Source organism: Heptranchias perlo, chromosome 4 (genome assembly GCF_035084215.1).
Source record: "Heptranchias perlo isolate sHepPer1 chromosome 4, sHepPer1.hap1, whole genome shotgun sequence".
Taxonomy (NCBI): domain Eukaryota; kingdom Metazoa; phylum Chordata; class Chondrichthyes; order Hexanchiformes; family Hexanchidae; genus Heptranchias; species Heptranchias perlo.
In genome coordinates, this window is record NC_090328.1 from 45,914,379 (window position 1) to 45,931,500 (window position 17,122).

A 17,122-nucleotide genomic window follows, 5' to 3' on the forward strand; every position below is an offset into this window, starting at 1 on the left:
GTGTGATATATAATGATTTGGAACTGTTTGAAGTGATACATGTGTCACAATTTTAGTTTTCTTGTGCTAGTTATTCTCTCAGGTTCATTGTCACTTCCATAAGTGAATCTTGCATTCCCTATGATCTGAACAGCACCTTTCCTGCCCTGTACCTAGTTAAACAAAAGTGAGACTGAGGATCATAAGGGAGAACCCATACTCTGTAAACTTGCTGCTGAAATAAGGCACATGCTGCCATGTGAATTCTCCTCACTTTATGGAAGGCGGACTGAAATAGCACTTTACTGAGTCAAAGCACAACTTCAGACCATCAACTGATTTATTTACATATAATGCACAAAAGAACGGTATACAGTTTTTGCAGTAAGAACAATCAATTTCCCTATGCTCCTGGATTATGTAAAAAAAAGTAAACTGCAACTTGCTAACTCTCTAAATATGGGCCCACCTTCTGTAGCTAAGCTATTGAAGCTAAGCTGCTGCTGCAAAAACACAAAACACTTTGTCAGAGAGAGAGAGAGAGAAAGAGAGCGAGAGAGAGGGATGCCCCTTCTGCAATTTCTCCTTCTTAAGTTTGAGAAATGGCTATTGAGCTGTAAGCAGTAATTACTACATTGAGATGAATGTCTATTGTTTAATGTAGGAGTAGAATGCTCTCCATCATCTGCCTAGCTCTAAGCCCCCGCTGTGTAAATAGAATGCAACAACACCTGGATGTCGCAAGAAGCTACCTTCTCACAATAGCCTGAAATGTTTGAGATTGTACATAATAACTCCCCCCCACCTTTTGAATAACTAATTAACACTTTAAATCTAGCTATTGTTGAGAAAAATGCCGAATCTAGTATTACAGAAATATTATAAGTATAAAAATTCAGCTCAGGCATCCCATGGAAAATGCAATTTGCCATTATGTGTTAGAGTAACTGAAAGTATTGTTGATGATTGTAAACAATTTTACAACACCAAGTTATAGTCCAGCAATTTTATTTTAAATAGGTAGCCTGTGGTTATACATCTATAATTATTGATTTTACTGCTTTTGGCTATTAAAATACAAACAAAAAAGCTGTTATATTACTGCCCTAACATTTTGACATGACTAACATAGAAAAAAAACCAAGGTTTTCTATGTACTTGATGTCCAACTATTCTTGTAATAAAGTTTTTAAAAAATATATTAATTTAATATATAAATGTTATTTTATATGTATTGTAGCTTTCTAGCAAAACAGATTGTATATGATAACATGATTGATAGTGCTGCATGTAAATATGTCTTCTGTGTTAACATTGCAATATGTGGCCTAAGGGACTGTGATGTTGAAATCAAACATCACATGAATTAATAAGAATTAAATTGGAGTACCGAACATAACTACTACATTTTAAAACATTTCATTGGCTCAAGATGTTTTTTGTCTTCTCCTGTTTTAGAGACCTGGTGAATAATTGGAACTTTGTTTACAAAAATGTCCAGAGAAAATTTTCTGCAGGTTCAGGTACCAGAAAAGTAAGTGAGAGAAACTTGGTTTACTTTTTGGAGTAATGCTGAATTGAAAGGGATGAATTAGACTGACCAGCTCATGGTATGGACTAGAATGGGAAGCATAGCTTGTTCAACTGTACATGTCAAGCAACATGTCAGCATTAGGTAGCCTGTGGTTATACATATATACTTATTGATTTTACTGCTTTTGGCTATTAAAATACAAACAAAAAAGCTGTTATATTACTGCCCTAACATTTTGACATGACTAACATAGAAAAAAAACCAAGGTTTTCTATGTACTTGATGTCCAACTATTTTTGTAATAAAGTTTTTAAAAAATATATTAATTTAATATATAAATGTTATTTTATACTTCCAAATATATCAACTTATGGTTCTGTGCATCTTTCTCATTCTGATATGCAACATTTGAAACCAAAAATGTAGGTAATAATTTTAGAGCAGATTCATAAGACACAGAGGACATTTAATATTGATGGACCAAAGTTAACCGTGACCCCCAGTTAGTCTTGGGTCCAGCTCTTACCTGGTTCTACTACTTCACTCCAGAACCACGTTCTACTGCATGCTAAGGGCAGGAACTTTTAATCTCTCGCTAGCTTTCCCCAGGTCAGTGAGGCAGAGAATCTACTTCTGGAGCAAAGCAAAATTAAGTAGGAGTTGGAGCCACAATTGGCAGCAAGGAGAAGAGAGTAGCTTTGTGACCCTGGTGGGGGGGGAGGGGGTTTTGTGAAGGCGGGTAGATAACGTGTCTCTGTGAATGTGAAGAGTGCTTCTGTGTAGGAGGGGACAAGGGGGGGATCTAAAAGGAAATGCTGAGTAAAATGCTAAAGATCTCTCAGTAAAAGTGATCCAGAATAAAAACAGAAAATGCTGGTAATAATCAGCAGGTCAGGCAGCATCTGTGGAGAGAGAAACAGAGTTAACGTTTCAGGTTGATGACCTTTCATCAGAACTGGAAGAAGTTTAAGATTTAACTGTTTTTAAGCAAGTACAGAGCCAGGCAAAGGGTGGGGGAGGGGAGGAAAGAACAAAAGGGAAGGTCAGTGGTAGGGTGGAGAGCAGGAGTGATTAAGTGACAAAAGGGATGATGGTGCAAGGCACAATGGAACAAGTCAAGAAACAAAAGATGGGTCTAAAGGAGCTGTAAATGTAAACAGATGCTGCCTCACCTGCTGAGTATTTCCAGCATTTTCTGTTTTATTTCAGATTTCCAGCATCTGTGATATTTTGCTTTTGTAGTAATGATCCAGAGTTAGGTTCATGATTTACCTTGCATTAAAAAAAGTGGTCGATAATACTTATTCAAAAAGCTTTTTAAATTCATCTTGCGGTTTGTTTTCAAATCAATATTCTGTAAGCATTAACTGTTTTAGAATTCACATTTTGAACAAAACAATCATTTCTAGTCATCCATCTGTGTCACTTTCTCTGTCTGTGTGTCTCTCATTGAATACAAATTAAACACTCAATAGTAGACAGAGATGTAGTTGTTACTCTCTTCAGCTGATAGAGTGAAAGATTGGGGAAAAATATCAACTGCAAGAGAGAGCGAAGCCTCCGAGGGAAAATATTAATGAGGTACCCCGAGGAGACAAAAAATAGTTTTATGGGTATGTTTAATCATGTGCTTTTGGTTTGTTAGAAACCTTATCTTGAGCCTGTAATCGGTATGTTGAAGGAAAAAAGGCAGCTTTTTAAAAATCCATTAAGTATCTTGAGTGACATCATTGGTTCACCTCCTTGTTTCTTCAATTTGTAGATTTTCCTGACTAGTTATTTTACCCCTGGCTACTTATGCAAAGTTGATTGTTTTCATAAGTCATTAGTAGCTTCTCATTGATAACTTTCCCATTGCATTTCTTAATTTTCAATTGGTTGTTCCCTACCTCCTCAATTCTGATTTGCTTCTGCTTCATTTTAAGTAAATTAAAAATGTGCTGCAAAACTTTCTTCTTATCTGACTTCGGGATATAGGTAATGCCGGCAAGGTTGTACTTATTTCCCATCCTTAGTTGCCCTGAGAAGGTGGTGCTAGGCCTTGTCCTTGTACCACTCAGTCCTTGTGATGATGCCCTCACAATGGTGTTTTGTAGGAAGTTTCAGGATTTTGACCCAGTGACAATGAAGGAGCAGCAGTCTATGTTGAGGATAGCATGGTTTGTGACTTGGAGAGGAACTTGGAAGTGATGACGCTTTTGTTATTCAAAGTGAAATAAGCTGGGCAAGTGGCACCAGTGCATCCTGTAAATAGTATATACTACAACCATAGTATGCAGTGGTGGAGACTGAATAGTCAGTCCAGTGCTAGGGGCAATGATCAAGTGGACTGCTCTGTCGTGGTTGATGTCAAGCTTCTTGAGTGTTGTTTTAGCTGCGCCCATCCAGCCGAGTGCTGAGCGTTCCATCACACTCCTGATTTGAGCCTTGTAGGTGGTGAAGAGGCTTGGAGGACTCAGGAAGTGAGCCACTCATTGCAAAGAATCCAGCCTCTACCCTGCTCTTTTACCCACATTATTTATAAGGCTAGTTCAGTTAAACTTCTGGTCAGTAGGGAGCCCCAGGATGCTGATGGTGGGGGACTCTGTGATGACGATGTCATTGAAAGTCAGGGGAAGTGGATGGACTTTGCCTTGTTGGAGACGGCCAATGCCTGATGCATATGACATGAATATTACCTGCCATTTGCCAGCCCCAGCCTGGAGGTTATCCAAGTCCTGCTGTAGGCTCGAATGAGTTACATCATTATCATAGCAGTTCTGAATGGAGCTGAACACTGCAGAATCATCAACAATCAACTCCATTCCTGACCTTATGATAGAGGTAAGTCCATTAATGAAGCTGCTGAAGATGGTTGGGTTGAGGACACTGCCCTGAGGAACTCCTACAGTCATGACCTGCAGCTGCAATGATTGGCTTCCAACAAACACAGCCAGCTTCCTTTGTGTCAGTTTCGCCCAGGCACTGGAGGGTTTTTGTTTCCCCCTCCCCCATTGACCTCAGTTTTGCCAGGCTCCTTCAGGCCATACTCACTCGAATGGTGCCTTGATCATGAGGGCAGTTACACTCACCTCTCCTCTGGCATTCAGCTTGTGTCCATGTCTGGATCAAGGCTACAAAGAGGTCTAAAGTTGAGTGGTTCTGGCGGAACCCAAACTGAGAACCCAAAGATAAGTTTTAAATGGTAGCTTTCTGTGAGGTGAAATTAATTCAATGTATTTCTTCTTATTTTGGTTATCCAGAGACCACTCCTTTCTGAAAATTCCTGTGGTGTCTAAAAGCCACTTGCAAATCATGGATGATCGTATATCCAACCAGGAAAGGACCACTGCAACACTTCTAGAGCAAGCTTTTCGGATAAAAGAGGACATCATTACCTACTTGAGAGGAAACCAAGGCAACTACCCAGTAGAGAGAATATCCCAACAGCTGCTAGAAAACCACATACAAGTTATAACCAGTATCCTCAAACAACTAAGCACTGACATAGAGGTACTCTATTTGTTTTGCTAAATATAATCAGCAGGGAGATTGATGTTGTTAATATCATTATGGAGCTCGTATCATAGTAGGATACAGCACAAAAGGAGGCCATTCGGCCTATCATGCCTGTGACGGCTCTTTGGTAGAACTATTCAATTGGTCCCACTCCCTTGCTCTGTCCCCCTAGCCCTGTAAAGTTTATTTCTTCAACTATTTATTTAATTATTATTGAATCTGCTTCCACCACCCTTTCAGGCAGTGCATTCCAAATCATAGCAACTCGCAGCATAAAAAAAATGCTTCCTCATGTCCCCTCTGATTCTTTTGCCGATCACCCTAAATCTGTGTCCTCTGGTTACTGACCCCTTCTGCTACTGGAAACAGTTTCTCCTTATTTACTCTATCAAAACTGTTCATGATTTTGAACACCTCTATCAAATCTCCCCTTAACCTTCTCTGCTGAAAGGTGAACAACCCCAGTGCCTCCAGTCTCTCCACATAACTGAAGTCCCTCATCCCTGGTACCATTCTAGTAAATCTCTTCTGCTCCGTCCCCAAGACATCGACATCCTTCCTAAAGTGTGGTGCCCAGAATTGAACGCAATACTCCAGCTGCAGCCTAACCAGTCTTTTATAAAGGTTTAGCACAACTTCCTTGTTTTTGTACTCTATGCCTCTATTAATAAAGCCAAGGATCCCATATGCTTTTTTAACAGCCTTCTCAACTTGTCCTGCCATCTTCAAAGATTTGTGTACATACATCCCCATGTCTCTCTGTTCCTGCTCTCCCTTTAAAATTGTACCAATTAGTTTATATTGCCTTTCTTCATTCTTCCTACCAAAATGTATCACTTCACACTTCTCTGCGTTAAATTTCATCTGCCATGTGTCTGCCCATTTCACCAGTCTGTCTGTGTCCTCCTGAAGTCTGTTACCATCCTCCACATTGTTTACTACATTTCCAAGTTTTGTGTCATCTGCAAACTTTGAAATCCTACCCTGTATACCCAAGTCCAGGTCATTAATAGATATCAAAAAGAGCAGTGGTCCTAATACCGACCCCTGGGGAACACCACTGTATACTACCCTCCAGTCTGAAAAACAGCCGTTCACCACTACTCTCTGCTTTCTGTCCTTAGCCAATTTTGTATCCAAGCTGCCACTGTCCATTTAATTTTGCTAACAAGTCTATTATGTGGTACTTTATCAAATGCCTTTTGAAAATCCATTTACACAACATCAACTGCATTATCTTAATCAACCCTCTCCGTTACTTCATTAAAGAACTCAATCAAGTTAGTCAAACATGATTTTCCTTTAACAAATCCATGCTGACTTTCATTTATTAACCCATACTTTTCCAAATGCCAGTTAATTTTGTCCCAGATTGTTGTCTCTAAAATTTTCCCCACCACCGCGTTAGGCTGAATGGCCTGCAATTGCCGGTTTATCCCTCTCCTCTTTTTTTGAACAGGGGTGTGACATTTGCAATCCTCCAGTCCTCTGGCACCATCCCCATATCTAAGGAGGATTGGAAGATTGTGGCCAGAGCCTCCACAATTTCCACCCTTAATTCCCTCAGTAACCTAAGATGCATCCCATCTGGACCGGGTGACTTTTCTAATTTGAGTACTGCCAACCTTTAGAGTACCTTCTCTTTATCTATTTTTATCCTCTCCAATATCGCTACTACCTCCTCCTTTACCTCTACATTGGCAGCATCCTCTTCTCTAGTGAAGACACATGCAAAGTATTCATTTAGTACCTCAGCTGTACCCTCTGCCTTCACAAGATCATCTCCTTTTTGGTCCCTGATCGGCCCCACCCTTCCTTTGACTACCCCTTTACTATTTATATGTTTACAAAAGACTTTTGTTTCCTTTTTATGTTAGCCGCTAATCTATTCTTATCCTCTCTCTTTGCCCCTCATTCCCTTTTTTAGATCTCCTCTGTATTTTCTGTATTCAGCCTGGTTCTCTAGTGTATTATGAACATTACATTTGTCATAAGCCTCCTTTTCACCAGTCTGGGTATGAGTGAGGCTGCCTCATTTGGACTGATTATTTTATGTTGCCCAAAGTCGGTGTGGCTCTAAAATTCTGAGAAAATCAGGAGAATCCAGGTTGTGTGATCTGTTTCACTCAGTACCAAACACATTCAATCCACGTAACTGCCACAAGTCTGCCACCTAGAGACTGATGTACAGTAAATCACATGTCAGCTTCCTCACAGTATCAGTCTTACTAAATCGCTCAAGCCAATTCCTCCAGGTGATATCATCAGTATTAATCTGTTATATATTAAAATTGATTGTAATTTTAACTTTTATCGCTGGGAAAAAGACGGATGCTAGCGAATCGGCAGCCTGTCTTACAACTTGTCTGATTTTCTTTTCCATTGTGAAAAATAAAATCGGACAAGGTGTAAAATGAGCTGCCAATTCGCCATTACTCATTCTTCATCCAGAGATAAAAGTTAAAGTTTGTGTCAGCTCCGATATTATCTTGGTAAATGTAAGTTTCCCTCTGTTATCAGTTTTTCCTTTCAATTTTTTGTCTTGATTAGTTTTCTTTTAATTCATCGTTTATAAATTGATTTCTCATGGTAGTCACATTGAAATTTACACCAATTTTCCCATCGTCGAGTTATGCCGAAGTTCCCTGAGAACCATTAGCATATGCCGGAACATAAAAACCTGCGTAATTCAAGTGAAAATCTGCGTAAACAATCAAGGCCCGAGGAAAGTGCCGAACTGACGGCATATTCCTTTGTCAAGTCCCTCTTAGGCATGAAAACTAAAGTTTGAAGCCATCAAATCATCATTTATGCACATTAGGCACAGTTTCTGCTGGGTGGAGGGAGTTAAAATCAACTCCTTAATCTCTACCTGTACCACTCAGAGGTGTTACACATCTGATTTTCCCTCTATACTGTGAATTGTTTTGACTTCAACTTGGTGCCCCCTTAGAGAATACTTTTAAATAACAGCAAAAACATTGTGTTAGGAGATTAAGTGATGCATTGGGTTAAAACACTGTTCACTCATTTCTGGATCTGGATTTGAATGCAGAATAGACTGATTTTATATACTCCTTTCCCTTTGATTGCAAATCTCCTATGTGAAATTAATCAGGGACAATTCCAACTCCTTCCCTAATGGGCATAAGCCCACATCACAGAATTGTTTTCATTTAAGTTTTATTTGGAAATTTCATTCAGAGAGGTCCAATATCACACAAGGGGGCAGCTAGGGGGCACTTCTGCACTTGGGGTTTAGACAAATGTTCCAGCAGCATTGAGGGAGCTTTAATTTGTATCTAAACTGTTCTTTATTTCACCCGGAAGTGCTTGATGCTGACATTGGGTGCAAAAGATAGAAAATCCATGCACATCCCATCCATACCTTGCAAAAAAAATCCTCCCCCTCAAAAAAAAAAGTAGTGTTGGAAATGTTAAATGTTTTTCTTTGACTATGTTAAATACAACATTTAAATTATATAATGTCCTCCTAGGTTCTGGAAGAGCAGATTAGAACAAGAGATGGTGTGACTGCAGGAACTAGCTTTGCAGTTCAGAGCCTGGACCACAAGCATTTGGCTGGTATTGGGGACCTCCGTGGAAGAGTTGCCAGGTACTAGGGATGGAGCACGAAATGCAAGGGTAAAGTGCAGAAACACTCCATCTGTCCTGAGGCAAAGATCACACTCTGAGCTCATTCATATCACTTTATAAGCAGCTCTTGTTTTGTGAGGATTTTACAAGAGTAAACACTATACTGGAGGTCAGAATCCTGACAGTTTCTATAATTTCCTGGCCTGCACATATACAAGGGGTGAAGTTGGACATGGGCGGGGGTGCAAAACAGGTGGCATCGTATCGGTCTCCCATTAATATGCCCCGCACGATAATCAGATCCATTGACTTCAATATCGGCCGTGTCATATAACGGTTGGCAAATGCGATTCCGCCTGTTTTGCATCTCGCACATGTCCAATTTCACCCCCACATAGTCATCTCAGAAATATTCTTTATGTATTTCATGATGTTCACAACACAATGTGAAACAAATAGCACTGCGGGTGGAAAATCCCATGGGCAGCAACATCACCAGGGCCATTTTGCAATCTGCACAATAATAAGTTTGTATTTGAAGTTATATTTATTTTTTACTATTTTAATTATTTATCTGAGGTGTGATATAAATAAGATATGTGGGATTTGAATTAAATCTCATTGATGGTGTGGACCATAATTTATTACTCAGGTCAGTCTGCATGTGAGATATAATTTGTATTCCATGGTTCTTCAGCATGTGTCCTTGTATATTTTGACAATATAAATGGTGTACTTGTCTGCAATTTACAACTCTGTGGTGCTACAGCCAAAGGCTGAACTGTGGTCTGCTGCTCAGTGTTTGACAAACAAGGTTTCAAACTGCACAATTTCCTAGCTAAAAATCACTAAAAAGGAATGAAAATGTTAAGAGCATCAGAAGAATAAAAACTACAGTCTCTACAATATCTATAAAATGTTCCAGAGTTGGGAGTTTCAAATAACTTAGAATACTAAATAGGCTCTATCTAGTGAGGTTCCTTATTTTCAGTTTTTACCAAACACTACCTGCTAATTTTTCTGAATGAATTTTTATTGATCTTTTTGTACAAAAGCTGACAGAGTTGCCAATTGTGCAATTTCCTGAAATCGCATGTTTTTTTGTAAATTCATGAGATTTGGATCTGTGCACCTCTTTCAACTACTCGTGGAGATAACAGCTGATGTAATCTATAATACTTTCTCTCATCTCTGGTACACCATAAAAAGATAAGTCATGCAACTAAGAATTATAATAATTATTTTCTTTACATTCCTGTGCTGCCTTTGTACTGACTCCCAATTTCCTTGATGGAATTCATGGTTAGTCGACAGTTTCTTCTCTTTCTCCGTCTTTCTGTTTTCCCTGCTTTTCTCATTTTCCTCACTACCTTTGGCTTCCCGATCCCTTTGTGTCTCAGATGAATTTTTGTTGGAGGCTGGAAGAGGCTTCAAACGTGAACACAATCTAATTCTAAAGATAACCTCCTAAAGATTAAGGGCAGACCTTCCTGTACCTGGAAGTAGACGATGAGCCGAGTGCAGAGCATGGAGGAACAATTCAGTTCCATTCGCAACCCCTCAGTTAATGAAGCAGTCCGAGCCCGCATGCAGCAAGACCTGGACAACATCCAGGCTTGGGCTGATAAGTGGCAAGTAACATTCGCGCCAGATAAGTGCCAGGCAATGACCATCTCCAACAGGAGAGAGTCTAACCACCTCCCCTTGACATTCAACGGCATTACCATCACCGAATCCCCCACCATCAACATCCTGGGGGTCACCATTGACCAGAAACTTAACTGGACCAGCCATATAAATACTGTGGCTACGAGAGCAGGTCAGAGGCTGGGTATTCTGCGGCGAGTGACTCACCTCCTGACTCCCCAAAGCCTTTCCACCATCTACAAGGCACAAGTCAGGAGTGTGATGGAATACTCTCCACTTGCCTGGATGAGTGCAGCTCCAACAACACTCAAGAAGCTCGACACCATCCAAGATAAAGCAGCCCGCTTGATTGGCACCCCATCCACCACCCTAAACATTCACTCCCTTCACCACCGGCGCACTGTGGCTGCAGTGTGCACCATCCACAGGATGCACTGCAGCAACTCGCCAAGGCTTCTTCGACAGCACCTCCCAAACCCGCGACCTCTACCACCTAGAAGGACAAGGGCAGCAGGCGCATGGGAACAACACCACCTGCACGTTCCCCTCCAAGTCACACACCATCCCGACTTGGAAATATATCGCCGTTCCTTCATTGTCGCTGGGTCAAAATCCTGGAACTCCCTTCCTAACAGCACTGTGGGAGAACCGTCACCACACGGACTGCAGCGGTTCAAGAAGGCGGCTCACCACCACCTTCTCGAGGGCAATTAGGGATGGGCAATAAATGCCGGCCTTGCCAGCGACGCCCACATCCCATGAACGAATAAAAAAAAAAAAAAAGGATGGAGAGGATATCACACACCCATAAGGGAGCCTGCCTGATTTTCTGTCTATTTAAATTATTACAGTGGTTTTAAAATCTTGTTTCCCAATTCAAGGTGTGATGCCAGTATCTCCAAGCTTGCTGGGGATATCAGAGAAACCAGCAGTGAGATTCAGAAAGCAAAGAATGAAATTCAAGATGCTAAATCATCCCTGGAAGTACAAATGAAAGAATTGGAAAGGAAGGTTGGTAGAAAATGTTTTTAAGATAATTATGTGAATGGACATCATGATATAAAAGCAAGCTGTTGGTGTTGTTGAAACCTTTCAAATCAGAGTGGGAAGAATCAGGTTCATGCTTGTGCTTCCTAACATGGTGAGACCAGTGATTTCATCCACACTGTCAGGTGCAGAGAAGAAGACAAGTGCTACCCCACAGAAGAGGGTGAATATATCAACAGACAAATTACTCTAGTGCTTTCTTGAACTTACTGGTAGCTATTCTTGCAGCAACACTGTTGGAAATTTGGGAGCTGCTCAGTTGCCTAGACCTTACATTTAGTTACATTGAATCTACAACACAGAAACAGGCCATTCAGCCCAACTGGTCTATGCAGCCATTTATGCTGCATACGAGCCTTCTCCCTCCCTACTTCATCTATCCCTATCAGCATATCCTTCTATTCCTTTCTCCTTCATCTGCTTATCTAGCTTCCCCTTAAATGCACCTATGCTATTTGCCTCAACTACTCCTTCAGTAGCACATTCCACATTCTTACCACTCTTTGGGTAAAGAAGTTTCTCCTGAATTCCCTATTGGATTTATTAGTGATTATCTTATATTGATGACCTCTAGCTTTGGACTCCTCCACAAGTGGAAACATTTCCTCTATATCTACCCTATCAAACCCTTTCATTATCTTAAAGACCTTATCAGTTCTCCTCTCAGCCTTCTCTTTTCTAGAGAATAGAGCCCCAGCCTGTTTAGTCTTTCCTGATAAGTATATCCTCTCAGTTCTGGTATCATCCATGTGAATCTTTTTTGCACCGTCTCCAATGCCTCTATATACTTTTTATAATATGGAAACCAGAACTGTTCACAGTACTCCAAGTGTGGTCTAACCAAGGTTCTATACAAGTTTAACATAACTTCTCTGCTTTTCAATTCTATCCCTGTAGAAATGAACCCCAGCGCTTGGTTTGGATTTTCTTATGGCCTTATTAACCTACGTCGCGACTTTCAGAGATTTGTATATCTGTACCCCGAGATCCCTTTGTTCCTCTACCCCATTTAGACTCTTATTATCCAAGCAAAATGTGGCATCCTTATTCTTCCTTCAAAATGCACCACCTCATACTTAGCTATATTGAAATTAATTTGCCAATTACACGCCCATTCTGCAAGTTTATTAATGTCTTCTTGCATTTTGAGGCATTCTTCCTTTGTATTAACTATATCCCCCAATTTCGAGTCGTCCGCAAATTTTGAAATTGTACTTCTGATTCCTGAGTCCAAATTGTTGATGTAAATTGTGAACAACTCTGGTCCCAGCACCGATCCCTATGGAACATAACTTTCCACCTTTTGCCAGTCTGAGTAGCTACCCTTAACACCATCTCTCTGTTTTCTGTTTTGTAGCCAGCTTGCTATCCATTCTGCTACCTGTCCCCTGACTCCACTTGCTCTGACCTTAGTCATGAGTCTACAATGTGGTACCTTATTGAAGGCCTTTTGAAAATCCAAATATACCACATCTACTACATTACCCTCGCCTACTCTTTGTTACTTCTTCAAAGAATTCAATAAGGTTTGTCAAGCATGACTTTCCCTTCTGAAATCCGTGCTGACTATTCTTCATTATATTTTCATTTTCTAGATGTTTTTCTATTACATCTTTGTGTAAAGTTTCCATTATCTTTCCTACCACTGATGTTAAGCTAACTGGTTTAGGTTCCCTGGACTTGTTCTCTCTCCCTTTTTAAATATAGGAATAACATTAGCTGTCTGCCAGTCCTCTGGCACTATTCCCTTTTCTAATGAATTTTTATATATATGTAATAGTGCCTCTGCTATCTCTTCCCTAACTTTTTAATATGCATGGATGCAATCCATCTGGACCAGGGGTTTTATCCTTTCTGTAAGTTTGATTAGTTTATCAATTATCTCCCCCCTTTCTATCTTAAATGTTGTACCTTTTTTGATCTCCTCTTCTAATGTCATACCCACCTTGTTAGTCACCCTAGTAAATATTGAAGCAAAGTAATTATTCAATATTTCTGCCATTTTGCTGTATCTGTGAATTTATCTTGTGTATCCCTCAGTGGCCCTATCCATATCCTGATTTTTCTTCTATTATTTATGTGTCTGTAGAATACTTTACTATTTCTTTTTATATTCCTTGATAATTTAATTTCTCTTTGCTTTCCTAATTGTTTCTTGACATCCTTCCTAACCCCTTCATAATCCCTTTAGTCATCCTCTCCTTTATTGTCTGTGTACTTAGAGTATGCCTTATTTTGTTTCAATTTTACCGTTATCTTTTTATTCATCCACTGTGTTTCATTCTTGTCTAGTTTGTTCTTGTTTTTTTAGAGGAATATATTTCTCTTGAACTCTATCGATCACCTTTTAAAATATTTCCCACTGCTGTTCTATCCCTTGATCTTTCACTTTTTCCTTAGTTCCAGTCTCATCCCCATAAAATTACCTTTTTTCCAATGTTACTTTGGTCTTTGTCCTACTTATGTCTTTTTCAATCATTATTTTAAACCTTATTATGTTATGATCGCTATTGCCTAGATGTTCTACTACACTTACTTCTTATCTTTTCCAATTCATTTCCCATTATTAGATGCAGCAGTGATTCCTCTCTTGTTGGGCTTCTCACATACTGGGTAAGAAAGAAGTGATGTACACACTTTAAAAACTCCATTCCCCTTTCACCTTTCCCTACCTTTTCTTGCCAGTTTATTTGGGGATAGTTAAAAACTCCCATGATTATTATTTGATTTTTAAAAAAACTTATTTCACAGATTTGCTTAGTTATTTCTTCCTCCACTTTCCTTCCACTATTAGGTGGTCTGTAGAATATGCCTGTTAATGTGATTGATCCCTTTTTATCCTTTGTCTCGATCTACATGGATTCTGTATCTGTCTTAATATTACTAATGTCCATTTTTTTCTCTTGCCATTATGTTGTCTCTAATTAGTACTCCCCCCTTCTTCCTTCCCTATCCATTCTAAATACATTATATCCTGCAATGTATAACTGCCAGTACTGTTCCTTACGTAGCCATGTTCCAGTTCTCTCTACTACATTATTGCCTCCAGTTCCCCCGTATACATGGCAATTATCAACTTTTTACTTGGATAGTTAGCATTTGGAGCCCCTGTCCACTCAAAACAGAGGGTATCAACACCCCTTGAATTAATTAATTAATAATCTTATTGTAAAGGAGCCCTTAGGGAAGAGTGACCATAATATGATAGAATTCTTCATTACGTTTGAAAGTGATGTAGTTCAATCCAAAACTAGGGTCTTAAATCTAAACAAAGGCAACTACAAAGGTATGAGGCGCAAGTTGGCTGTGGTTGATCGGGGAACTATATTAAAAGGTATGACACCAGACAGGCAATGGCTAGCATTTAAAGAATTAATACATAATTTGCAACAAATATATATTCCTTTAAGGCACAAAAACCCAACAGGAAAAGTGGTCCAACCGTGGCTAACAAGAGAAATTAAAGATAGTATTAAATCAAAGGAAGTAGCATATGAATTTGCCAGAAAAAGCAGTAAGCCTGAGGATTGGGAGCATTTTAGAATTCAGTAAAGGAGGACCAAGAAATTGATAAAGAAAGGGTAAATAGAATGAGAGTAAACTAGCGAGAAACATAAAAACGGACTGTAAAAGCTTTTATTGGTATGTAAAAAGGAAAAGACTGGCGAAGGCAAATGTGGGTCCCTTTCAGACAGACGGGAGAATTTATAATGAGGAATAAGGAAATGGCAGAGAAATTAAACAAATACTTTCTGTCTATCTTCACAGAAGAAGACAAAAAAAACCTCCCAGAAATATTAGAGAACCAAGGGTCTGGCGAGAATGAGGAACTGAAAGAAATTAGTATTAGTAAAAAAAATAGTACTCGAGAGATTAATGGGACTGAAAGTCAATAAATTCCAAGGACCTGATGATCCAAATCAGAGGGTTTTGAAAGAGGTGGCTGTAGAGATAATGGATGGATTGGTTGTCATCTTCCAAAATTCTATAGGTTCTGGAACAGTTCCTGCAGATTGGAGAGTAGCAAATGTAACCCCACTATTTAAGAAAGGAGGGAGAGAGAAAACAGGGAACTACAGACCTGTTAGCCTGACATCAGTAGTAGGGAAAATGCTAGAATCTATTATAAAGGATGTGATAACAGGACACTTAGAAAATAATTTTAGGATTTGGCAGAGTCAACATGGATTTATGAAAGGGAAATCATGTTTGACAAACCTTTTGGAGTTCTTTGAGGATGTAACTAGGAGAATAGATAAGGGTGAACCAGTGAATGTGGTGTATTTGGATTTTCAGAAGGCTTTCGATAAGGTCCCACACAGGAGGTTGGTGAACAAAGTTAGAGCACATGGAATTGGGGGTAATATACTGGCATGGATTGAGAATTGGTTGACAGACAGAAAACAGAGAGTAGGAATAAACAAGTCTTTTTCAGGTTGACAGACTGTGACTAGTGGGGTATCGCAAGGATCGGTGCTTGGGCTCCAGCTATTCACAATCGATATCAATGATTTGGATGAGGGGACCAAATGTAATATTTCCATGTTTGCTGATGACACAAAACTAGGTGGGAATGTGGGTTGTGAGGAGGATGCAAAGAGGCATCAAGGGGATAGAGACAGGCTAAGTGAGTGGGCAAGAACATGGCAAATGGAACATAACGTGGAAAAATGGGAAGTTATCCACTTTGGTAGGAAAAACAGAAATGCAGAGTATTTTTTAAATGGTAAGAGATTGGGAAATGGTGATGTTCAAAAGGACCTGGGTGTCCTTGTACATGAGTCGCTGAAAGCTAACATGCAGGTGCAGCAAGCAATTAGGAAGGCAAATGAAAGATTCGCCTTTATTACAAGAGGATTTGAGTACAGAAGTAAAGATATCTTACTGCAATTATATAGGGCCTTGGTGAGACCACACCTGGAGTATTGTGTACAGCTTTGGTCTCCTTACCTAAGAAAGGATATACTTACCACAAAGGGAGTGCAACGAAGGTTCACCAGACTGATTCCTGGGATGGTGGGATTGTCGTATGAGGAGAGGGTGAGTAAACTAGGCCTGTATTGTCCAGAGTTTGGAAGACTAAGAGGCGATCTCATTGAAATATACAAAATTCCGACAGGGTAGGTACAGGGAGGATGTTTCCCCTTGGCTGGGGAGTCTAGAACCAAGGGTCACAGTCTCAGAATAAGGGGTAGGCCATTTAGGACTGAGATGAGGAGAAATTTCTTCACTCAGAGAGTGGTGAACCTGTGGAATTCTCTACCCCAGAGGGCTGTGGAGGCTTAGTCATTGAGTACGTTCAAAACAGAGATTGATAGATTTCTAGATATTAAAGGCATCAAGGGATATGGGGATAGTGCAGGAAAAGGTAGAAGATCAGCCATAATCTTGTTGAATGGCGGAGAAGGCTTGAGAGGCTGGATGGCCCACTCCTGTTCCTATTTCTTATGTTCTTATCCCATGAGCCATGCGGCTCGCGTCTCTATGCACACATAAACGTTTCCCTACAGGATCAGCAGGCAGAGAACCTGGTAACTTGAGCAACTTTAACTTTAGCATTTCCATTCCCATTTGTAAAATCATACAGCACAGAAGGAGACGATTCGGCCCATCGTGCCTGTGCCATCTCTTTGAAAGAGCTATCCAATTAGTCTGTGCCTTTGCATTTTCAACAGGTGATGGTACTACTGAGGAAAATAGATAGTTCTAAATGTGAACACAATTCAAAATTAAAGGCTGCAAGAGGAGAACAACAACATGAACTTCAGCTTCTAGATCTCAAGTACGAACATTTTACAATATGTAGAATGTGAATTTATC

At 39.9% G+C, this 17,122-nt stretch overlaps 1 protein-coding gene across 1 annotated transcript in view; it reads left to right on the plus strand.

Moving 5' to 3' along the window:
- The first annotated feature begins 1,455 nt into the window (after positions 1-1,455).
- Positions 1,456-17,122, plus strand: part of fam81b (family with sequence similarity 81 member B) — a 30,257-nt gene continuing 14,590 nt past the window's right edge. The window contains exons 1-5 of the mRNA XM_067982177.1: positions 1,456-1,513; positions 4,756-5,005; positions 8,509-8,627; positions 11,137-11,266; positions 16,978-17,084. Of these exons, the coding sequence (XP_067838278.1) occupies positions 1,473-1,513; positions 4,756-5,005; positions 8,509-8,627; positions 11,137-11,266; positions 16,978-17,084 (647 nt within the window). The 5' untranslated portion in view covers positions 1,456-1,472. The remainder of the gene's footprint in view (positions 1,514-4,755; positions 5,006-8,508; positions 8,628-11,136; positions 11,267-16,977; positions 17,085-17,122) is intronic.